A 24,610-nucleotide genomic window follows, 5' to 3' on the forward strand; every position below is an offset into this window, starting at 1 on the left:
TTTAGAACTGACTTCTCTACATGCCATTCAAGCAAGCTAGTTTTCTTCACACGTCATCTAAGCAGTTTATCAGTCTTAAATTTTTTTCACAAAAATGCATCTAACATAAATAACATTAAACTAACTTTTATCTCAATTGTTTACAGAAGTGAGTTAAAAATAAAGTTGATTTTACCGACATCAATCCAAATGAACAATCCCCAGACGGGGGTAAAAAGAAATGGCATTACGTTCCATGAGAAAAAGCGCATTCGAGCGTATCTTTCACCCATCTTTGGAAACTACATTCTAGCGTTTCCCCTTCTTTCAATTGGGGATTGGTGAATAAATTAAGAATTCAGTCATAAGCAGCAGGAGTTGGGTGGGGGCCCAGGGAAAATGAATGTTATCTACAAGAAACTCATTTTGTATGGATTCAAAAACGCACGTGAGAGTGAGAGTAGCCCCTAGGACGTACAGACATTGCAGCTCTTCATACAGAATCCTTTGACTTCCTCATTCCCAACCATGTAAAGGGGATTCTTCTCACATTCCCCTACTTTAGCCCACTTGGAGCAATTTACATTCTCATCCACACATTCCCCGTCGTTTCTTCTCATGATTGGTTTGTCAAAGTCCCTCACGTGAATCCACTTGGTTGCAGACCACTTCTCACCCTCAATCACCGGGCAGCTTCCATGCAAACTCAAAGGATCCGTAGTTGCATCCAGATGCAGACTGAAGAACAGCAGGGCATCACCCTTATCTGGTTTTACTGTTACATAAGGAAAAAAGGAACGTGTTAGATGCCATGCCCCACAAAAATGAGACAAAAGCTATTTGTTACATGATATAGACAGCCATGACAAAGCCGACAGCAAAATATCAAATATGAAAACAGCACGGCAACTGAAAAATCTGCCTGCTTGCTTATCAATAACAACATAAATCTTTTGAAAGGAAGTTTTCCATGAAACAGCCCCTGTATCACCATATTTCACAATGAAGCAGCTAATGGACTCAAGCATGTTGTTGAGTATCAAAACAAACACCCCCCACCCCAAAAAAGACAAAAAAAAAGAAAAAACCTCTGCCTGTTGATTCTGGCGAATAACTCAATCAAGATCTTAAATCCACAGTTATGCTTAACAGCAAGCAACTATATGTAGATTCACAGCTGCTAGCAGGGAGCCTTTTTTGGTGTTCTGTTTTTTTTTTTTTTTTGGGAGGGGAGGGGTTGGGTGATTCAACATCAGCAGTGAGGAAATTCAGTGGACTTGGCACCTCAAACAAAAAGCAGTATGACAATGAAAATTTCTCAAATAAAATGTTAAATAGGAAAAAAAAAAACTACAAATACCGCCTCGTTTATAATCTGGTTATATACAACAGGCTAAAAGGGTTAACAGCAGAATATTGCTACCACGAGGATCACAAGGGCATGCCCATTTGAAATACTTCAAATTTTCATTTTCAAGTACAATAATAACAAACCAAACTTTCAGAAAATGTGGCAATAGTTGTCAAGAAGTCCTAGTATTTGTACCTGCATAGCCTTTCTTTGCACATTCAGACCAGCTATCATCCTTTATCTGGGATAACCTTCCCTAAAAATGACAAAAGATCAATTAACAATAATGGATCTATTTAAAAGGAACCTTAAGATAACCATATTCATCATATGCTCCTTACCTCAGAGTTGGGAAAAACAGTCTCGCCACCCTTCTCCACACTAGACAAATACATCAGCACAGTGGCAATCCGATGGCCTCCCAGCTGCTGATTAGCCTTGTCATGGAAGTAATCAAAATGTGGCTCATACTTCTGACCATTCTCATAGTGCAATATTTGAATAGACTCACCATTCTCTGATGGCATATAAGAGACCAATAAACATAAAAGAGTAATCACACCAGAAAAAGAGACAAGGATTGAAATGGACAAAGCATAATATTGCACCCACCTATTGGAAGGAAGGTCCATGCGGCAATTCTGGCTTCAATACTAGCCACTATTTCATCCTTCGAGATAAAACAGAAAAGGGAAAGTAATTGACATGGCTTTCAAGAATAAAACTCAAGCTCATGAAGTACAAGCTACAGCTAAAATCGTCACAACAATCTGATATTCTAAAGTACAGATAAAATGAAAATTCTATCAAACTCCACAATGGGACAGGAGCTACAATCCTTCTCAGGCAGCGACAATGGCTTTCAGCTTTCTAGGCCAATGTACCCAAGGTTAAATCTAGAAATATCAAGCTGGGTAATTCTCATTTACATTCCTAAATTAGATTCACCAGATGAAAGAAAGATTAACTGATCTGGAACATTCCTCGTCACTAAACACCAATTTCCTTAAAAGACAAAGAGAACCACGTGTTTTAAAGAGGATACAAAGCACAGTGATAAACTTTTGCCAGTTACGTCACTCTTCAGGTTAAATAACATACTTGCATGATAAGCTTAAAAGTATTCACACAGTTCAGAATGAACTTCTTGATAAACATGCGATGTAGAGACAAGAGAAACAATCTTCTAATCCTTCTCGTCATTTAGAATAAAGCACATCATCATCAAATAGGTGCAGCTAAAGAGGATCCACAATTAATACCTGAGCCTTGGAAAGAAACATCCCAGAGCTTGTTCTGACTTCACTCATTATACTTTTACCCGATTCATTATCCGCTACCATAGATTTCTCTAGCTTGTCCTTGGCCTGATAGTACAATTCGGGAATTGAAGTTAACATATTCTTCGGGTAGAAAAAAAGACCAACAGCGGCCATTTGACCAAAACAAAAGAAAACTAACCAGATTGATCAATGGTCACACTCTTCGTCGGATAAAAATTTCTTGTATATAAAAGCCCTGCGTACGGTAAATTTCACAGAAAAGGGGGTAAACTCAATGCAACTCTCTCAGCCAATGCAACCGGGGAGGGAAAAAAACACACAACAAACAGGTAAAAACCTCGGACGCCAGGAGAGTTGAGTGACCCGAGTAGGATCGAATTTCACTGATGAGCTGCCCCTGTTGAATCCAAGCACCGATCCATGCCTGAAAAAGATTAGAAAAACTAATTGAAACATTTTATTAAATGTATTAAACACGCGCCAACCAAAAGAAAAAGTGTGGATGCGTGGTATTACGTGGTCTTATCTAGGCCCAAGGCCAGCGATCTAATGGAAGAAACAGAGAGATCAGGGAGTAAACAGAGAAAACAGAGCAAAATTGCCAGAAGGTATCCAGAATCCATGGGAAAGAGGGGGAGATGGAGTCAATGGGATCGTAGAGAAAGGAAAGAGGAAGAGCTGGGAGGGAGGGGGATTTTATAGAAATGGGAGAAAAGAGACAAATAGGCAATGTAGGAGTGAGAAAACTGAAACGAATCAGAGCGACGGGGAAGTGGAAATGTCGCGCGGGTGCATTCTTGTGGGATTTTATTTCCAAATGTTGAAACTTTCAGACAAATTCAAGCAGCGCCCACTGGATTTGGCTTCCACTGACTTTCTCTGCGTCCTTTTACTATGAGCTCCTCCAGTAATCCTTTCTCGAACCTTCCTTCACCGTTCCTCTATCTGATTCTCAGTAAAGCACATGTGAAAGTGAAACATCTTACACGGTTTCTCAGTTTCTTTCTTTCTCTCTCCCCCCCCCCCCCCTAATTACGTAGGCCTTTTTTTAATCAAATTCTAATCACTTAGACTCTTTTTTTTTGGCCAAAACGTAGACTTTTTTTTTTTTTTTGGACTCAGCCAAAACGTAGACTTTTAATTATACTTATATGTGTGTGTTCTGAGGACATGATATATTGATGAATTTAATTATTATTAATATACTACCTCTGTTTTTTAATACTCCTCCGATCCTAATTATAAGACCCAATTGACTTATTTGAAGAGATTAAGGAAGTAAGTTAAGTTGGTTATTTATAATAAATAAGTGTTGTCATTCCTAAAATATCCTTGCTAATTAAGTATATTGGCTAAAACTATCATTATTAGAAGGATTATCTTGGAAAAAAATGCATAAATATAAGAGACAAAATGGATTGGGGTCTTATAATTAGGACCAAATAAAAAGTCAAATGGGGTCTTATAATAAGGATCGGAGGAGTATAAGGTCTCGTTTGACTTTTATTTTCATTTTAATTATAAGATCCTAATTGATTTTGTCTCTCATATTTATATATTCTTTCTCAAAATAGTTATTTTAATAATGGTAGTTCTAGCTAATAAATTTGATTAACAAGAATATTTTAGGAAATATAGTAATTATTTATTATAAATAACTAACTTAACTTATTTATTTAATCTACTCAATTAGTCAATTAATTTTTATAATTAGGACTGGAGGTAGTATATTATACTGTGTGCATCTCACAATTAATTTATAAATAGAGCGATTCTTTCTTCTTCTTTTTTTAAGTATCTAATATATATTTATTAGAAGTAATTATGCTAGATAGACGATTGAATATGACATGTCTCTTAAGAATTCGACAACTTTTTCAATTTTTTTAATAACCAGGATGCTTTTGTTAATTTCTTTTCATTTTCTGGATTTAACATTTCAATTCGAATTCCATCTCATTCTGAATGCGACACCGGATTGTCAGCACATATACGAAAGCGAATGAAACTCATTTCATTTTTCTTTTTGGTTTGAAATTGAATAACATATTTTTTTTCCTCTAATGAATGAATAACGCTTCCATTATCTCAATGCAGAGAAACAGCAATATCAGACAAAATGCAACCCTTGGAGATCCTGCCTGGTAAAATACTATTACCAGAAGGGATATTTTACGCCCGTTTGGTAATAACGAAGCAAATCCAAACCACAGCAGCATACTTCAAATCTTGTAATAACAAATTAATAATGGCGACCCAAACCAAAACTTAATCCGTAATTTACTCATTTTCTTTTTAGGTAAAGTCAGGAACGTTTGCAACTGGATTGTTTCTTTTTTTTGGGCAACCGTTACATATATTGGTATGGGCAGACATCAAATTCTCACGATTGGGGCTTTTTCTCTTTTTGGACACAACAATTTTAACTTTCCTGATTCATTTGAGTGGAGCCTAAGATGAGACAGAATCTGTGAAGTTGACGTTAGAATGAGTCATTAAGCCGATGAAACGCTCAGCCTCAGCGATATAAAAAATAAAAAATTGATATTAGTATTGTCCTAGTTATTTTACTGAACTTCTCGTAATCTCGTGACATTCAAATGCCTTCCAAAGCTATATTTATTTCTCCCCTTCATTTAGAATTTAGGTGGATTTTAATGAATAGATGCATAAACTTTCCAATTACTGAATATATTTTCAATTCAGTATAGAAAATTAGAAATAAAACCAATCAAAACTCTTCATAATGTCGGAGGCCATGTGGTTTTTCCCACCGCAAAAGGTGATAACAAGGGGACCTCCAAATTCGGCCTAAATGAAAGAGGGCGTCCAATGAAGTGAGGGATGGGGCCGCCCCAAGAAAACCCAAAAGGCTAACCCAATTTGGAGGTCGCGCAAGATCTATTTATGCAGCTTGTTCGTACTTTCCCTGGACCACAAATTTTAATAGTGAAATTTGTGAGAATTTCTTTTTTTTTTTTAATAAAAAGACAATTCTTTTGTTGTGCACAGAATAATTTTATAAGGTACTGTTAACACTAAACGTACGAATCTCTCTCAATAAAAATTCAAACCTTAATTTATTTTAACTAAATTAAATATAAGATGAGTACACAAAAAACGTCAGCCCACAAGTAATTTGATCTTCGCCCAAATCAACGTGAGAGAATTTAGAAAGGAAGCCCGCCATTAATCAATTCACAACAAAACAAATTAACTTTTTTTAGAAAGAAAAATTTTCATATCACATTTATAGAATAAAACCTTCTCATTTAGCTTCCTTCTTGTCTTTTGGATTTGCATTTATAGCATAGCAAGAAGCACTTCCCTATTTAATGCATTGGACAGTATGGTCGAGGATGGGGAACAAATATCATTTCATTTTAATTTAAATAATAATATTTTATTTTAGATATGACTGCGTTTCATCAAATCAGCCCAAACATGTTTTATTAAATTTTAATTATAATCTCATTTGAAAATTTTAAATTATAAGATTTTTTTTCATGGCTAGTTAGTGACATTCTCTCTCAAAATTGAACACACGAGTTATACTTATTTTATTTTGCATAAAAAGGTTATAAATATATTTTATTAATTATGTGTGAAACATAATCAATATTTATTGGGTCAGTATTGAATAATCTTTTGATTCAAATAAAATTTTTTTTATCATTTTCAATATAAAATAAATAATATTGAAATAAAAATAAAAAAGCATACACTTTAATATGTCAAATTTCGATTTAAAAAATGGATGGATATATACTTTAGCTTAAGGGTAATTTGATAATTGCACTTCAAGAGACATTGGTACACATTGATATTTTTTTTTTTTATGATAGAAAATAAATGAAAGCTTAAACAAAGGAGAAGGAAGTAATTGTCTATTTTTGTCCTATTAATTGTCAGGTTAACAGAATCAATAAAATACAATAACAATACATCCAATATCTAATGATTAATAACATCGCAGACAATACTTGTAAAAGACGGAAGGGGGGAGTTACAGAAGCATCTTCGCTGTTTTCTTTCTCACAATGAAACGCCACGGCCTCTCTCTGAACTCTCCATCGATTGCTTCTTAAATGAGAAAAGTAATAAGACGCCATGATTAAAGTATCATCATCAGGAAAATATGAATAACAAAGGCTGAATCTGCAGAGGAATAAAGCACCAGTACTAGGGAGCAATATTCAAGCAAGCTACTCATACTTTGTGAGCCAGCATAAGAGAGCAAAAGGATCAGAAAGACAGAGACGCCACATTTTTTTCACTTTGCCAAATGCATCCAGTCCCACTCCACCCCACAACTTTTCTCGTGTCTTGTCTAGTTCATTTTCTTTTTTCTTTTACAAAGTTCATTTCTTGACAAAGTTTCGGGGATTTTCGGGGTCAATTCAGATATCAGACAAATAGTGACAAAGCAAAGTGGAGAGAATCTGATATGCAAAGTTAGACCCACAAGAGGAGGTCCCCTTGCAACAGGATAATAAAGAAAAAAATGGAAAAGGAAATTGGCTAAAAGTTGCCTCCTCTTTTCGTTCCTGTTTTATGTAACCTTTCTCCGTTTTTATTTCTATCCCTTCTTTTCTTTTCTTGATGAGGAATAGCTAAATGCCCATAGGAAAAAGATTTCATTGATGAAATGAATCGAATGCCAACAATGTACATGGGCCATTACAGCTAAGCATTGTTTGGCTGCTAACAAAGAAATTATCACTAAAAGAATTCAAAATCTAAGTATGGACCCGAGGAGGACCTGTTTGAATCAGTTGTAGCAGCACCTTTTTCACTAGGAGGCACTGAAGATGACTTGGATGTCTGGTTCATAAATGAAAGATCGAGTGGTTTTGGGATCTCAGGGGGATGGATGCTGCGAATGAGAGCCCAATTAATGCCTTCAAAGAAATGATGTTGTTTGATCTCAGTGGCTCCTCTTTTGAATCCAAGCCTCTTCTGTGGGTCTTTCACAAGCAATCCTCTTATCAAATCCTTCGCTGCAAAACTGATGCTTGATCCCTCAGGGAACTTTAGACTCTGACCCACGACATTGAACAACGTTTCTCGATTCCCATTGCCTTTAAATGGGGTCTTCCCAAACAACAATTCATACAGGAAAATACCAAATGTCCACCAATCCACTGCACTCCCATGACCATCACCTCTTATGATTTCAGGAGCTAGATATTCATGAGTCCCGACAAATGACATAGAGCGAGCATTAGTTGGCTCAGCAATTAGTACTGGAAGTGAGTCTGAATTCGCTGAGCTGTGTTTTTCACTCTTTGGTTTGGTCTTTTTTGAGCTGAAGAAATGGGGCTTGAAGCAAGATGGCTGCAGGCATGAAGGTTCAACGCAAACGGGTAATTTGCAGGGTGGATCGATGCATGAAGATGGCTGGATGCAGTAGGAGGATATCTGACAAGATGGTTCTTTACTGGACTGAACAAGGGTGGGACTTACACAGCATCTAAGTGACAAGTCAAAATCAGAGAGCATGATATGCCCATCTTCTCTTACCAGTACGTTTTCTGGCTTCAAGTCTCTGTACACAACACCCATCATGTGTAGATACTCCAGAGCAAGAAGCACTTCAGAAGCGTAAAACCTGCAAAAAGAAAATGAAGCTATCAGAAAGCAGATTCAAAAACTTTGAGCCTAAAAGCATTCCAGCGTAAGTAGAACCGAATGATTATGGAGGCTTTAATTTCCAGACAACCATTTACATAACCATGCAGACAGCAAAATACCAACATTAGGTGGTGATTATAATGACTAGTAATGATTGGCAACAGGATTGAGTTCCTTTTACCCAAGAGTCTGCCGGACCAATAACAGCTATCGATTATGCAGGTGAACAGGGAAATAAAACTATATGCCCTTCCCTGAAATCATAGCTGAGGAAAATAGCAGCTTAAAAAATGCAGCCAAAAACAAAAAGGTAAACTTCTTTGGACTGTGGAACAAATTTCCCTTCCAATCTTTAATCGAGACTTGCCAAACAGAAGATTCCGCATTCTTCCCTTCAATGACATGAAGCTTGATTGACTCTTTACATCATTAAGGAGCAAAGCAAAGAGAATTAGTAATATCAGCGTCAAGTAATTGTGCCATTATAAACTAACCTGGCAGCTTGCTCTGTGAAATGCTTGCCTTGCTGCCGCTGGCGGAGGGTATGAAGATCCCCTCCACTGCAAAACTCCATGAGCAAGCAAGAGAACTTCTCAGTCTCAAAATGTGAATAAAGGGAGGGAAGAAAAGGATGGTCCAATAAACTCAAAATGTCTCTCTCAGTCTGAGCTCTTGCCAATTTCTTCCTTCCAGCCAACATGCCCTTATCCATAACCTTCATGGCGAACAAACACCCCATCCCTCTGAGCTCAGCCAAATACACACTCCCAATATCCCCAAAACCTAGCTTCTTCAACAGCCTGAAATGCCCCAAACCCAATTCCCCATCTTTCCCCTTCACACATTGTATCGCATCCCACCTAATATCGTTCCCCTTGTGAGGCTTGGAAGGGCTAAAGCTCCTAAAACTTCCCTCACTGGCTTCACAATCCGTCATAGATCCAGTGCTCCTCTGAGTCTCAACGTTGCTGCTACTACTACACATGCTAATACTAGCACTGCCACTAACATTGGGGTCCCGGCAGCTACTAGCAATGGGAGATTCAGCATCATTGTGGTCAGCATTCTCGGGTGGTGGCTTGTCCATGGATCAGCCAAGGGTTGGTTCAATGGAGGAAGTGTGAGAGAGGAAGGTTCGGTTAAAAGTGGGTTCGGTCAAGTTGGTGGGGGTGTGTGACCGAGGCGGTCAAAGAGAGAGCGAGAGGGACGCGGGCGCGAAGGGAGCTGAACATGGGGACCCAAAAGGAAGGGTAAAAAATAATAACTTAAAAAATGTGAAAAAACAGAGAGTTCAAATTTGAAATGTGAGGGAGATGAGATGAGATGATATTGAATTTGCTGATACACCCGATGACTGGGTTGGGTTTTGAGACCAGGCTCTCTCTTGCACAGTTCCAGAAAGTGTTACAGCTCGGGGACAAAAATTACAGAGGAAGAGAGAGAGAGAGAGAGAGAGAGAGTGGCCCTAATTACGAGGACGACAAAACAAGGGCCCTTCAGATTAAAAAAATACACTCTCATTCAGTCATTCAACCATTCAAGACTGTTGCTTCGGCGTGTAGGCGGAATTTGGAGTTCCAGCGACACACGACTATGGGGTTTGTATATTACTAACTCAGAATCTTGACCGTCCATCTTCTGAGGATAAGATCATGATCATCCCGGTTTGGTTGCGATGATGCAGCGCAGGGGACTCGCTCCAAACTCCAAAGCACTGCCTTTTTTTATTTTTATTTTTTTGCGAGTCACAACTCACAGGGAGAGAGGAGTGTGAGGGAAAACATATGCAAAAGTAATATGGAATGGGTGGTGAATTTGGATTCCAGTGGATATTCCCGAGAACCACAAATGATAGAGCAGGGGGTTAGTAAATCTGGGCCCGCCACAACGAACCTTGTCATAAATCAAGAAAAAAACAATGGAGAAAGTCATGAATGAATCTCTGCAGTTACTGCGCTCCGAGTTTTCTATTGATAAGCTTCAACCTACTTATTGCGAAATTTAAAAAAAAAAAAAAAAACTCATCGCCAACACATGCAAACCAATATGCTAGCGTTTCGATAACTAGGGGGAAAAAACGAACAAAGAAACTTCACGCGCAGCATCCTAGATGGTACTTTTTTTTTTTAATATTAAAGTAAAACGATTCATTAAAGTATGCCCAAGAGTTAGAGAATTAAATTCAATTCTAAATATAATATTTTACTTTATTTTGTTTTTTGAACTTTTTTTTTTTACCAGCAGTCTTTTGAACTATTTGATTGCAAGTATTTAGTAAGTTTGCATCAAGAGATTGATTTAGTGTAAATGATTTAAAAATATTTTAAAAAATCAAAATATTTTTTTCATAAATAAATAATTTGATTAATTAAATTTTTTTAATCTATTCAAATTAATTAAATAGATATTATATTTTAAAACATCAAAAGTATATTTGTCAAATTAATTTAGGAGATGGTAAAAATAACTCTCATAATTTCACAAATTGATTATATACTTTTTTTCAAGCTTTAGGGGTGAGCTTTCAATTTATTTTTTTTCATTTTATACATACAAACATGTCAGCATTATACTATGAGATCTTATCTAAGTATTGTAGGTAGTGCCATCATTTTGGCAACTTGTCATTGACTTAAAATAATATTTTATTTACCCAAATAAACTTTTAAAAATATACTTTTTAAAGGTTTTTTTTTGGGGAATATTGGACACGGTATCCAAAAGAGGCTGTATTTGACTATGGGTGTGTTTGGATGAAACTAAACCGTGGTTTGGAAAAGTGATTCTGGAGAATAGATTCTGGGGAGAATAGATTTTGTAAACAAGTGATTCTGAGAAGTGAGAGTGTTTGGATAGTTGTTATCAGAAGCACTTTTTATATATACAAATTACTAAAAAAAAGACATAAGTTAATATGATAATTACTAAAAAAATAGATTTTATGATATATTTTAATTTGAAGGAATAAAATTGTTAATAATATATTTTTTACCAACATAATTAATAATACATAAGATAATATAATTAATAAATAATTAATGTGTATATATATTTATAAAATATAAGATTAAATATGTTTATCAAAAAATATGTTTATAAAAAAAATAACAAGATACATATCATATAGGCTCTCACACTCTCCCTTTTTTCTCCAAAAGCAAAAAAATTTTGCTTTTTCCAAAACCATGGTTTTGACCCAAAACCATGGTTTTGGTTTTTAGAGGGGGTGTTTGGGTGATTGACACCCCAAACCATGGTTTGGGGTGTCACCCAAACACACCCTATATATGTGTACAATTCCTTGCTTGACCCATAATCGCTGTAATGTAAGGCTGAGCAAGAAGAGAGAGAGAAAACGAAAGTAAAAAAATAAAACTAAGATGAATTCGTAGTGATCTATTTATTGATAGAGCTACAATATACTACTTTCGGTCCTAATTATAAGAGTTAATTGACTAATTTAAGGAAATTAAGGAAATAAGTTAAGTTAGTTATTTATAATAAATGTATGCTGTCTTCTCTCAAATATTCTTACTAATCAAGTGTGTTGGTCAAAACTATAATTATTAGAAAGATTATGTTGAAAAAAATTGCATAAATATTAGAGACAAAATAGATTGGGATATTATATTTAGGACAAAAATAAAAGTCAAATGAAGTCTTATATTAAGAACTGGATGTAGTATATAATATGTACATTGAGATAATCTCGCGATACTATTGTTACATGATTACAATCTGATATATATCATATAATATCTTAAGATTCTAATTTGAACCAGTCTTGATATCACGTGCTGTTATGCATGCGGGTTTTATTGTGCTGGGCCAAGAGAGTTGGATCTAATGATCTGCTAACAAGAAGAAACACACTTAGGAGGAACTAACCCTACTTAGAATATGCCAAAACAAAATCCCCTTTGTTGAATTTGAAACGAGGGAGCAGGACTGCTCTCCTGAACGAGCAAAAAGTAACGAGATGTTTAAAAAAGCCCGAAAATATTCTTTTAATAAAAAATGGGTTTAAAATAATTTATTCATTTAATACAAAAAACACGTAATGTCGAGCTGCTTCTTAAAAAAGAAAAAAAAAAATCCTCGTTGACATTTCTTAGCCTCGTCGGAGTGGCGATGATATAGCAAGTAAATCACTTATGGAGTAAGCAACACGCGATTGCTAGCTAGAGCCTAGAATCACTGGCTTGATTTTCGCGTCTCGAGGCTGAGAAAACCATGTCTCTGAAGTCTGAAGCCATTTCTGAATATCTTGAGGTTGAATTTGAAGTCCCACAAGAGACACGTATCCAAATAGATCCTCATCTACATTTCACCCAAGAGACGCCAAAAGAATAATATTGATGCTTTCTTCTTCAGGATAACAATTAAAAACCAAATCAATTTCATCTTAAAATAGAAGATCCTAATTTACTTTATCTCTCATATTTATCTATTTCTTTTTAAAATAATCTCTGTAATAGTTGCACATATTAAAGTTTTCATCAAATAGTAGTTCTAACTAATATTTATAATTAAAAGTATTCTAAGAGAGATAACACATATTTATTATAAATAATTAACTTAACAAATTTTCTTAATCCGCTCAAGTTAGTCAACAAGCTCTTATATTAAGACTTACAGATAGTAGTAAATATTAATCCCTTGACTTCTTGAATTTATTATTGAAAGATTTTATATTATATAATGAATATAAGTAAGTTAATTTGATTTTTTTTTAATTTTATATTATATATTAGCCGGAGATAATGCAGTATACACGTTCTGTATTCTGCAAAGTTCATGAACGCACAAGTGGGGGAAAAGAAAAGCCTAAAAATCCTCCCGATGTCACGGTTTTGCCTGATCACACATATATGCCACGGGATGATTGATGTCATGGATTAGACGATTCACCTTTGAGCATACAGCAGAGCAAACTCGTCCGCCTTCGCAATAAAGCAAAACCCTCACACTACCCCGATCTGGTGTGCACGTGTCATCTCCTGTATTGCTCTTACCTTACCCGGGGTTTGCTATCTAGTATCTACCAACTCAAGCAATGACCATACTTGAAGGCCAAAGTTCCCATAATTAATTATTTCCTTCTCCTTCTTCCTTTTCTCTAAAGAATATCCTCACCAAGCCTTAAAGTACAATTAAACAAGAACTCATCAGTTCAGCTCTTAATTGCCTGTACTATATATAGACACACGCACGCACCCACCCTAAATGGTCATTAGCGCAGAAAATTGCGTTCATCAGAATCAAGACACAATGCCGTTGCTTCACTCTCTTGCTACTTTCTTCCTCCTAACCTGGCTTTCCTCTTGGCATGGTATTCGAATTCCAAACTCTTGATCATCATTTAAAGCACTTAGAAATTAGTTCACCATCGAATTCTAAAATATACAACCATAGAGGATATACTTGTAATATTTCCTAATATTTACCGCTTCTATGCCTTGTGTGTACGCATATATATACAGGTGATACTGCAGGGGCACACGAAGTCACCTTCTACATACACAACAAATGCCCATTTCCAATATGGCCAGCGACTGCGCCAAATAATGGCCAGCCAGTCATAGCTGACGGTGGATTTTACCTTCCTCCGGGCCAGACCCGCCGAGTCGTGGCTCCATGGTCATGGAGCGGCCGTATCTGGGCCCGAACCGGGTGTAACTTCGCCGCCGGGAACTGGAGACCAGCCTGCGAAACCGGAGACTGTGACGGAAGGCTGGCCTGCAACGGCCTCATAGGCACTCCACCGGCAACACTAGTCCAAGTGTCGCTTCAAGGTGACAGAGGCAGGCCCAACTTCTACGACGTGAGCCTGGTCGACGGCTATAACATCCCCGTCTCGATCACTTCCAGAGTAATAAACCCTAGATGCATCATCCAAGGTTGCTCGAAGGATCTCAAGAGGCTGTGCCCGGCGGAGCTTGAGGTGTTGAATCGTGAAGGAGAGGTTGTGGCGTGCAAAAGCGCTTGTTTGGCTTTTGATAACGACATGTTCTGCTGTAGAAACCAATTTGGAAGTGCAGAGAGGTGCAAGCCCAGTGTGTACTCCCAGATATTCAAAGAAGCATGTCCGTGTTATTATAGCTATGCCTTCGACAATCCTCCACCATTGGTCAGCTGTTCGTCCTCTGAGTATATCGTCACGTTTTGTCCTTCAGGGTGGGGTTCCCAGGAGCACTCTTACGACGTGATTTCCATGCAGAAATTACCTTCTTCTAATGGTTTATTGACTTCTATTGGCATGTATTAACCTCGTCATTGAGTGTTCATGGTAGTAATAAGCAGGTGAATCTAGGATATTTAAAATTTAATATGGATGGTTGAGATTTAAAATTTTTAATATATAATTTTTGAATAATAAATTTATTTTTTAAATAAGTGTTAGCTATAACATTATCTCTGTTTTGAATTATGCATCTTTTAAAATAAAACATTGATTATAAAAAATTTAAATTTAATCTAGACCATTCAAAAACAACGCAATGATTCAAATTAAGATAAGCATTCTGTGCTGATCACTGTGATGAATATGAAATGCGTTTCTCATGTATTATTTGTAACTGCAAGGCGTGAATCTTTCCTTTCACGGTTCACACCCACTCTTAATAACTTACATCAGTTGTTTTTTTTTTTTTTTGCTGGAATACCTTGGGCTGAGGTGTGAGCTGCCCCTTCTCTACCCAGTTGCTCCTTAAATTTGGAGTTTTTTTTATTTTTAATTGTTCTTCTTACTTCTTAGTATTATATTTTAATATTTTATTTACAAAAAATAGTTTTATTTTTTATTTTTATTTTTTTAAATATTTAAAACTTTAAATGTTTTGATTTCTTTTTAACTTAGAGTATTAAATTTAAAAAAAAAGTAAAAAATAAAAACTAAACCATTTTTTGAAATAAAATATCAAAACGTGACTCATTATATGTAAAATCTAATGATAAACACAACCGCAAAAAAAAAAAAAATGGAATGAACCCCAAAATTAAGAGGCAGCTGGGGGGTGGCTGATTTCCGTAGCCCAAACACCTTCGGAAAAAGGTCTCTTTGCTTCCTTTCCCGTCTATTTCTTTTTACTTTTTATGATTGCAATTTGAACCATGCATATTTTATATTTTATAAAATTATGAATAAAATTTTATTTTTTTAGAAAATAAATAAACAAAAATAAATTATTAAATTTTAGTCACGATAATTAAAAAACAACAAAAATATTTTATAAAATTATTTATATAATATGAAATCCGGACCGCTTAAATTGCAATCTTAATGGTTGGAGGAAAAGAAAAGTAGTGAGAGCCCTCGCCCTGTTGAATTTTTTTTGGACCAAGCTCGCCCTGTTGAATTTAACCCGAGGGATTCTTGTCCTTTACATACATATAAAGAAACTGCTCGGTATTATTTGACTTTTTCGCTTATTGAGTCGTCGAATTTATTTCATTTGTATGCTTTGGTCTATGGAATTTAGTACTCCTCCTATGTTTAATCTAAAATCTATTTAACTAATTTGATTTGGTTAAGAAAGTTAGGTAAGTTAGCTAATTATAAAAAATATGACATGTTTTTCTTAAAACACCATAATCATCTTTTTTTAATATCCTTTTCCCCTCACTTATTTGATTATAGTTGAGGGAGTATCTATAGAGGTAATTTAAAAAAACTGATAAACATAAAAAAACAGATCTTATATTTAAGATCATAATTAACTTAATAATTAAGTTCCATATTAATGATTGAAAAAGTATAGTTTTCAACCGGAACTAAGTTCACATGACGCTGATAATTAAGACGTCAACTAATTTAAGTGATCAGGGGACGTGAAGTAATTGTTTTGAATATGATGCCACAAGTTCGTCATATACTCTTCTGGTCTTATTTATAAGGCACTTTTAGCATGTTTTACACAAACTAAGGAAAACCTTAAATTTCATTAACTCTCATTTAAAATTTAATGAATTTTCAACTTTATCCCTATTTAATATACATTATATCTCATATAAACAAAGTCAACATAATAATAAATGAGAGGTAAAATTATATATCAATATAAAAAATTTCTCTCAGTATCCTCTAAATAGGACCAAAAAATATATTACCAAAAAATATATTTTCTCTCTGCTTTATAAATAAGACCAGGAGTAGTTGGCATATTACAGTTAATCATGTTTGTCGGGTCCGTACTGTATGCCACTCTAAAGTTGTATCATTATTTAACAATACTAATATTTTTCATGCAGTGAGGCAAAAAAGACCTTTCTCATATTTAAAAAACAAAATCTCCCGCATTCAATTATCACTCAGGCACCGTTTGGGTGATAAGTCATCCAAACACCCATCTAATTTGCACAAACCGTGGTTTTTGGCCAAAACCATGGTTTTGAAAAAAGCAAAAAATTTTTGCTTTTAGAGAAAAAGGGAGAGTGTGAGAGCCTATAGGATATGTATCTTGTTATTTTTTTTATAAACATATTTTTTTATAAACATATTTAATCTTATATTTTATAAATATATATACATATTAATTATTTATTAATTATATTATCTTATGTATTATTAATTATGTTAATAAAAAATATATTATTAACAATTTTATTCCTTCAAATTAAAATATATCATAAAATCTATTTTTTTTGTAATTATCATATTAACTTATGTCTTTTTTTTAGTAATTTGTATATATAAAAAGTGCTTCTGATAACAACTATCCAAACACTCTCACTTTTCAAAATCACTTTTTCATAACATTTATTCTTTCCAGAATCTATTCTTCTCAGAATCTATTTTCCAGAATCACTTTTTCAAATTACAGTTTGATTTTATCTAAACACACCCTCAATCTTGGTCTCGAGTAGGGTGGCAGGGACCGGAGAGGAAGAGAATAGGGAGGTAGAGAATGTAAAACTCAAATAAGTAATATGGGTGCACCAAAAAAAAAAAAGAAAAATGGGCTATGAGCTAGAAAGTATCATCATCGGCCCAGATGCATAAGCCATTCCATTCAGCGCCCACTAAATTAACTTTTTTTTATTAGTAATTCAGGGGGCCAGTAAGTAATCCTTCCTCTTGTCGGGATTTGCTGACTCCAAGGCAACGAAGCCATGATGCTGTTTGGCGCGATGGATTTGGGAAAGGACAGACCCAGAATAAAGCAGAAGACGTTAGTCGGCAAGACGCCGAGAACAAACATCATACCCCTCCACGTCATTCTCATACCCAGCCAAGTCATCTTTTGTCCGGGAGCTTACCTTTTGTTTTTTTTTGGACCAAATCCAGGAGCTCACTTTGATTATTTTGATCTGATGAATTTCCCATGATGCTATTAAAAAACAGGTGGCATTTTAATGAATTGCGTGTCATTATTTTGTTAAAATGTTGAGGAAGGAAACGTCCGTCTACTAATCTGTTAGTGAGGGGTTAAATTACTCCACTTTTAAGTTTAATAGGTTCAGGACAAAACACCAATAAATTTTTTAGGATGTTGGATACTATTCAAAAATTATGCAAATTCAACTCATTCAGCCTGAAAGACCATCCAAATTAAAATATTAGCTTTAATTCTAGATATAAGAGTTTGTCTGCGTAATTTATATTAAAAAAAAAAAAGGCAGAACCAAACTCTGGGTCATTGGGTTCTTGGGCTTCTGTTTTGACCCAAAAGGATCGTGTCTTGCCAGCGTCCGTTTCAATTAGGGTTTCCATGCTCAGGGTCCTTCGCCTCCTCGAGCGGCAGCTGCTTGTGCTTATATATCGTGGCTTCATGGTACGTCTCTTCGATTTTCATCTTCCGCGCTCTGGTTAGGAACCCTCTTAGCCTATTCCTGTGAAAGGCTTTCCACAGTAAGGGAGCGTCTCATTGTCTCTAGATTGTATTGTTTATTCGAGTTTTGTCTTTTTATTCCTGCCTCTACAAAAGTTGAATCCTAATCTATGATGAGAAAACTGCAACAATATGATGGATATAAATTCCATGATTCGCTGTATTTAAGTCTCTGATGATTGGATTATGCCTGTTCTTTTTCTTTTTTCTTTTTTTTTTTTTAAATGTTTCGCTGAAAATTCTTGGTAAACCGCAACCGAAGAGATATGATGAATTTTATATTGGTCCGTGTTTCTGAATTACCGTGACCGATAATTACATAACCATTTCTGATCTCTCTTTGCGAGCGTTCCTTCCTGGGTCTTTCATCAATTTTATTTTTATTTTTTTTCCAAGTTGTTAATGAGGAACCGTTGCTCTGTGATTACTTGCCTTAATGGCAATATACGCTATTCCGATTCAGAACTGAGCGGAAAGTATATTATTACTAATGAGAGCAGTGGCTACCTTAGTGTTCGACTTATTCCTACTCGATGGCTTAACAAAAGTTGTTACTAGCACGTATGATTCTCCTAATCTATTTTTTGATAATGATATGTGTGAGGTGCTGTTCCAATTGTTTTGTTCCTGTTTTGGCAGTGAGAATGACAATTCTAAATTTACTGAGCTTAAGTTTGATTTATCCATCGTTCAATTTAATTAGAAATGTTTGAATTTTCTTATGAAAACAATTATTGATGATAGAGTTCCATCTCAGAATTCTATTCTGCTGTGATGAATTTAGAATAAATTCACATGTCAGACTTCAGAGATTTTCCAAATCTATGAGAATGACAATTCTAAATTTACTGAGCAGAAGTTTCATTTTCCTTATGGAGAGTCTTGGTCTTTTGAGGCATTGAGCCATTTGATGTCAGCAAAGTCTTCAAGTAAAATCTGCTGGATTGATCAACTAATACTCCTCCGGTCTTTAATATAAGACCCATTTAACTAATTTGATTAGATTAAGGAAGTTAGGTAAGTTAGTTAATTGTAAGAAAAGTGACACATTTTTCTTAAAATACCATAATCATCTTTCTTAATGCCCTCCTTCCTCTTCTACTTAATTATGGTTGAGAGAGTATCCATAAGGGTAATTTAGAAAAAATTGATAAATATGATAAATGGGTCTTATATTTAGGACCAAAACCAACTCAAGAATTGAGTCCTATATTAAGGATCAGAGGAGTACATCGTTTTTGTGAGTTGGATTCGCATGCTACTTTGAAGTTTAAACTAAGTCACCATGTTAGCCATTATATTGACTTCAAAGTTTGAACTAAGTCACCATGTTAACCATTTAAATTGACCCTCGATCCTAGACAGATAATTAAAAGAATTAACATGGTTAGAATGGTTGGTCTGTCACCTCGTAACACCATATATGCTAGTGCCTGCTCGAAAAGGGGAATGAATGGGTGAGCTAAAAGAATAACTGAAATAACTAATGCACAGCATTGCCATGATACAGACTTCTCAATTAATCTAACTATAATCAGGTGTGCTTAATGCCCAGGAAAATTAATGTGGTAACAGAAGACAGAACACTCGTTACGGCCCCTGTTCCTTGATATCAATGTTTCCTTCGTAGAAGTAGAGGTCATAGTTTCATATTTATGTGGGCAGGCCACTTGTTGAGTGACTCACATGACTCTGTTAAATCATCTTTGACATTGCCCTAGATTATATTTATTCGAAATCGTATCACTTGGCACTTTGAGATGGTGTGCCAGTGCCAGTGCCTTGTGTGAGCTGTGATAATGTGCACATCAGAAAGTAGTCGGTATTGAAAGTATGCACGAACTTTTAGATTGGATTTCAAGTGAGACATGGAAGACCAATCATAAATATCAAATCATGAGACGACGAGTCCTCGGCTGCAAGGCATACAAGAGTTTAGTTTTGCATTTACACAAGTTCACGGAATTTTCTCATGCCTGGAAATGTAATCCCTGCTCCCCCGGTCGTGCAATTTGAGGCCTTTAATGTGCTGTTGGTTACTCAATGCCGGCCAATTATTCTGTTTCAGTGATTGAAATCTACCTTGATCTCCAGGATGTTTCACCATGTCGGGCAATTTCAAAAGTAACCTCCAAATGCCAGGATTTTGATCGTTAGAAATAGTTTGCGATCTAAATTTATTCAGTTGTTTACAATTTTTAAAACGAAAACAAGCACGGATCAGCCCACAATTGAAAAACTTTGAAATCCTTTGCAGTATTCGCGCTGGGGGCTCACATGTTGGAACTCGAAAACTAGTGTCAGCAGTGCGACAAAGATTCCAGAAACCATATGTTTCAAAGAGTTCCTTTTTCCTATTTGTCTGTGTTATTTTTAGATCCTTTTATATTTTGTTTTGTTCTAGACTTCTAGTATCAAAAATGATGAATTTTGGGTTACTTGCCGTTAAGAGCGGACATCAAGTGATCAGATTCCCTTGGAATTCTTCGTCATAAATTCGATATCGACGGTCTACTTCTTGTTTTAGCGTGTCGTTCGATTTGAAGCTCGTTTACCAATTACATCATCCTCTAGTACACTTTTTTCTATACTCACGAGCTTCTGATTTCACAAACAGGATCGTCTCAATCAATTTCAATGTTTAAATAATGACTCATTCATTTAATCTGTTGGTAAAACAATGCGGAACTATCTTTTTTCCTTTTTCTTCTTCTTTTTTGAATGAGAAACAAAGAAAGAGAACAGTGTACCTAATTTGCTAGGAGGGATCAGATCTCGATGTGGAAAAAAAAAGATATCATGGAAAATTTAGTGACAGTGATGTAGCAACCTGTGGCTCCATTTAAAAGAAACCATAAAAGATAAATAGCACATTGACAATATATTAGCTTTGGCCAAGACAAAGAAAAAGGAAAAAAGGATGTTGGCGCAATTGCACAGGCTGGAATTGGGAGCTGCCCTGGAGCTGCCCTTCATCAGCATGTGAGCTAACCAAATAAATATCTGTCCGCTACATTTTAAATATAATCCTCGCAGATTCCTAGCCATATCTATTGGTTGTCCGACGAAGATTATGAATTGACGGGTGATGAATATCATAATGTTGCTGCCGTCTATCTTCCACTATCACCCTCTGTTAACTCGCCTTTGCCGGTTTGGACATTTTCTAGAAAGAAATACTCTTTCCGTTTCTTATTATAAGAGATAAATAACTAAATTATGTTGATAAAAAACAGTTAAAATTAGTTAAAGACAATTAATGTGTAAAAAGTATAATATTTTTTTCAATAATACCCCCATTAATAAGAAGAGAGACTATAAGAGAGAACAATTAAATTATTAAAAGAAAGAGAAGTGGGAGGGAGATAGAGTATGAGTTGAAGACAAAATAAATAGGGGTAAAATAGAAAATCAATAAAAAAATAAAAACAACTTTTAAATGTCTCTTATATATAGAAACATACTATGAGCATCAAATGTCTCTTATAATAAGGAACAGAAGAGTATCTCTGACCGTTTTTCCCTTTCAATTTTTAATTGCAAAGGGCAGGAAGTTGATTGTTTGTTCTACAGTGATTGGACATTGTTGATCACACTGTCGTTAATAAGATTCTGCCTTTGTTGGAATGGGCATGCGTGATTCCCTGAAATGCTGCTCTGAAAATGTGACCCTGATGCTTGCTTTGCTGATTAGGCTTTAATCTCTTGAACGGTTTTATGAGCAAGTTGATTCTAACACACGACCGAACAATCAACAGCAATCCCATTGAAGAGGTCGAGTAGTGAGAATTAAGGTGAATGATAAAGGTAATAATTATGTCACTGGTTATAAAACGACAACAAACACAAGGGCCTTCCGAGATTGAACGGAAACTTGAACTCCCATTTATCTACATATTCAGCCAATAATTTACTGTTCTTTTTTTGTCTATAGAAAAATGAAGTGATGACTTCATGCCCTTTCCCCTAAATATAGGCTAAAAATGTATGAGTCATGCATGCCAGAAAAAGCGTTCCTTTCCAGCATATCCTACGCAAGCACGCATGATTATTTCACATCTTCTATTCCCTTTCCAGTCTGAAGCACTTTCAGCTAAATACAAGCTATCGCAAAGAGAGATCCACTCCTATTAAATTTCCTAAGCCTTTAATGAACCTACCATCTTGTCTCCTAGTAACCTGCATGTCGTTGTCCTAGACAAGTAGACAACCTTTCGATTGAGCAGCCAACTACGAATGGCCAAGGAAAGGGCCAAACATGTTTCTACGTAGTTTGGTTTGCCTCTTCCTTTAGCTCAGTGGTCGAGGAAGCTGAAGTCAATGAACCGTCGTCGTCTTGATAATTAGGAATATCACAATTCCCACACGAGCCGCACGCGTTTGGCTGGCTCTTCCACCTCGCCGACCTATGGGAATGAAGACAAAAACTTCCCAGTCACCTTTTTAATATTTTCATTTTATTTTCGGACATAAGGATAAAACTAATGACCCCCTCGTCACGTACCTCTCATCTATATATGCGAAGCCCCCATTTCTGAAAGAAACAGAGGTGAAAGATGAAGTCTGGAGAGATGTTTGCTTCGGCAGGATCCATAATTGCTTCCCTAATGTTCGTTTGGGCTATGTTCCAACAGTGTTTCCCCTACCCACTTCGCAACCAAATCGAGAAATACTCTCAGAGGCTCGTCACTTTGGTGTACCCCTACGTCCAAATCACGTTCCACGAGTTCACCGGAGAGCGCTTCATGCGCAGCGAAGCCTACTCCGCCATAGAGAACTACCTCAGCCCACGCGCCTCCACGCAAGCCAAGCGTCTCAAAGCCGACATCGGCAAGAACAATCAGTCTCTCGTGCTGAGCATGGACGATCACGAAGAAGTTGCTGAGGAATTCAGAGGAGCTAAGCTGTGGTGGGCTTCTGGCAAGAACAACTCCAAATCGGAGTCTCGTTCGTTTAACCCCTTGACCGACGAGAAAAGGTACTACAAGCTCACTTTTCACAAACGACATAGAGATTTGATAGTAGAGACGTATTTGAATTATGTGATGAAAGAGGGGAAGGCTATTAGGGTGAAAAATAGGCAGAGGAAGCTTTACACGAATAACGGGTCATATTGGAGCCATGTCGCTTTGGAGCACCCAGCGACGTTTAAGACTTTAGCCATGGAGCCGGAGAAGAAGGGGGAAATTATTGATGATCTCATCACTTTCAGTAAGGCTGAGGAATTCTTTAAGAGAATTGGGAGGGCCTGGAAAAGAGGGTATTTGCTGTACGGTCCCCCGGGGACCGGGAAATCCACAATGATCGGTGCCATGGCGAATCTCTTAAGCTATGATATCTATGATTTAGAATTGACTGCTGTGAGGGATAACACTGAATTGAGGAAGCTACTCATTGAAACGTCAAGCAAGTCTATAATTGTGATTGAGGATATAGATTGTTCGCTTGATTTGACTGGGCAGAGGAGGAAGAAGGTGAAAAGGGAGGATGAAGAAGAGAATACAGATCAAAGGCAAAGACCAGCGGCGGGCGAAAGAGAGGGCAGAGGTAGTCAGGTCACTCTTTCTGGGCTTTTGAACTTCATTGATGGGTTATGGTCTGCTTGTGGTGGAGAAAGACTCATAGTGTTCACCACAAATCAGATAGAGAAACTCGATCCTGCGTTGATTCGAAAAGGAAGAATGGATAAGCACATAGAGTTGTCCTATTGTAGCTTCGAGGCGTTTAAGGTTCTTGCTGAGAATTATCTCAGAATCGAGTCCCACCGTTTGTTTCCCAGAATCGGTGAATTGCTTAGAGACGTTAAAATCACACCAGCCGATGTAGCAGAACACCTGATGCCCAAGTCTGCTTCTGGGGATTCTGAAATTCAATTGCAGAGCCTGATTGAAGCTCTCGAAACGACAAGAGAGGAGGAGGCGAGAAAGATTGAAGCTTTGGGCAAACAGGAAGCTGATCAGACACAGCACGGTTCATAAGTCAAAATCAGCAGGAAATTTCTGGGAAGGTTGGTGTAAAGGAAAAGCAAAAGAAATGGATTCGAGAGGGACAGTGATACAGTAAATATGGAAATAATTTTGTCATGTAGAGCCTTAATTCAACAATTTTGCAACTTGCGACAATGTTGTGTTATCAATTTTTAGTACAATAATTAGAGAGTTGTTGGATGATGATGGCTCTTTCAACTCAGAATCTCCGCATCGGATATGATATAAAGACGGGAAAATTGATTGGGTGCGGGAGAATCGTCGATGGAAGTGATAGCCGGCTTGAGTAAAATAAATATTATTTACTATAATAAATCTGAAAGAATAATGCATGCTAACGCAGGATTAATGAGTGATCCATATATATACACAAATAAATGGACTGAGACTTAATAGTTAACTAACTCTTATACTTCTTCTCAATTCATAACGTGACGATCTAAGGTTTAGATCTCTATTAGAAGAAATATCCGCATTTAATATTCGATAGTACCGAAAAAAGGATTACTACTAATAAAAAGATATCTAAAGAAAAAGTTGGGGGCA

At 36.2% G+C, this 24,610-nt stretch overlaps 4 protein-coding genes and 4 non-coding genes across 8 annotated transcripts; 6 read left to right on the forward strand and 2 right to left on the reverse strand.

Annotated features, from left to right (window-relative positions):
- Positions 1-194: 194 nt before the first annotated feature.
- Positions 195-3,540, reverse strand: LOC114732175 (probable prolyl 4-hydroxylase 7). The gene is given in 8 exon segments (XM_028919461.1): positions 195-754; positions 1,526-1,586; positions 1,672-1,847; positions 1,943-2,000; positions 2,593-2,697; positions 2,788-2,848; positions 2,951-3,037; positions 3,130-3,540. Coding segments are annotated over 8 exon segments (963 nt in total). The 5' UTR covers positions 3,237-3,540; the 3' UTR covers positions 195-446.
- A 3,707-nt stretch (positions 3,541-7,247) lies between these two features.
- LOC114732182 (serine/threonine-protein kinase D6PKL2) lies at positions 7,248-9,379 on the reverse strand. The gene is made up of 2 exons (XM_028919472.1): positions 8,742-9,379; positions 7,248-8,224 (listed from the first exon to the last, which is right to left on the reverse strand). Exons 1-2 carry the CDS (start codon positions 9,332-9,334, stop codon positions 7,336-7,338), a joined length of 1,482 nt encoding a protein of 493 aa, XP_028775305.1. The 5' UTR covers positions 9,335-9,379; the 3' UTR covers positions 7,248-7,335.
- A 4,104-nt stretch (positions 9,380-13,483) lies between these two features.
- On the forward strand, positions 13,484-14,515 carry LOC114732181 (thaumatin-like protein). The gene is made up of 2 exons (XM_028919471.1): positions 13,484-13,579; positions 13,731-14,515. Exons 1-2 carry the CDS (start codon positions 13,519-13,521, stop codon positions 14,513-14,515), a joined length of 846 nt encoding a protein of 281 aa, XP_028775304.1. The 5' UTR covers positions 13,484-13,518.
- A 3,667-nt stretch (positions 14,516-18,182) lies between these two features.
- Positions 18,183-18,258, forward strand: LOC114732187 (small nucleolar RNA Z199). Its single transcript, XR_003738966.1, has one exon. It is a non-coding gene; the product is annotated as a small nucleolar RNA Z199 (small nucleolar RNA).
- An 80-nt stretch (positions 18,259-18,338) lies between these two features.
- On the forward strand, positions 18,339-18,414 carry LOC114732186 (small nucleolar RNA SNORD18). Its single transcript, XR_003738965.1, has one exon. It is a non-coding gene; the product is annotated as a small nucleolar RNA SNORD18 (small nucleolar RNA).
- A 77-nt stretch (positions 18,415-18,491) lies between these two features.
- Positions 18,492-18,576, forward strand: LOC114732188 (small nucleolar RNA U54). Its single transcript, XR_003738967.1, has one exon. It is a non-coding gene; the product is annotated as a small nucleolar RNA U54 (small nucleolar RNA).
- A 264-nt stretch (positions 18,577-18,840) lies between these two features.
- On the forward strand, positions 18,841-18,936 carry LOC114732189 (small nucleolar RNA R64/Z200 family). Its single transcript, XR_003738968.1, has one exon. It is a non-coding gene; the product is annotated as a small nucleolar RNA R64/Z200 family (small nucleolar RNA).
- A 3,630-nt stretch (positions 18,937-22,566) lies between these two features.
- Positions 22,567-24,247, forward strand: LOC114732183 (AAA-ATPase ASD, mitochondrial-like). The gene has a single exon (XM_028919474.1). It carries the CDS (start codon positions 22,634-22,636, stop codon positions 24,053-24,055), a length of 1,422 nt encoding a protein of 473 aa, XP_028775307.1. The 5' UTR covers positions 22,567-22,633; the 3' UTR covers positions 24,056-24,247.
- Positions 24,248-24,610: the final 363 nt, after the last annotated feature.

This window comes from Neltuma alba, unplaced genomic scaffold, assembly GCF_004799145.2.
Source record: "Neltuma alba isolate B1F8T4 unplaced genomic scaffold, ASM479914v2 tig00012885_pilon, whole genome shotgun sequence".
Taxonomy (NCBI): Eukaryota; Viridiplantae; Streptophyta; class Magnoliopsida; order Fabales; family Fabaceae; genus Neltuma; species Neltuma alba.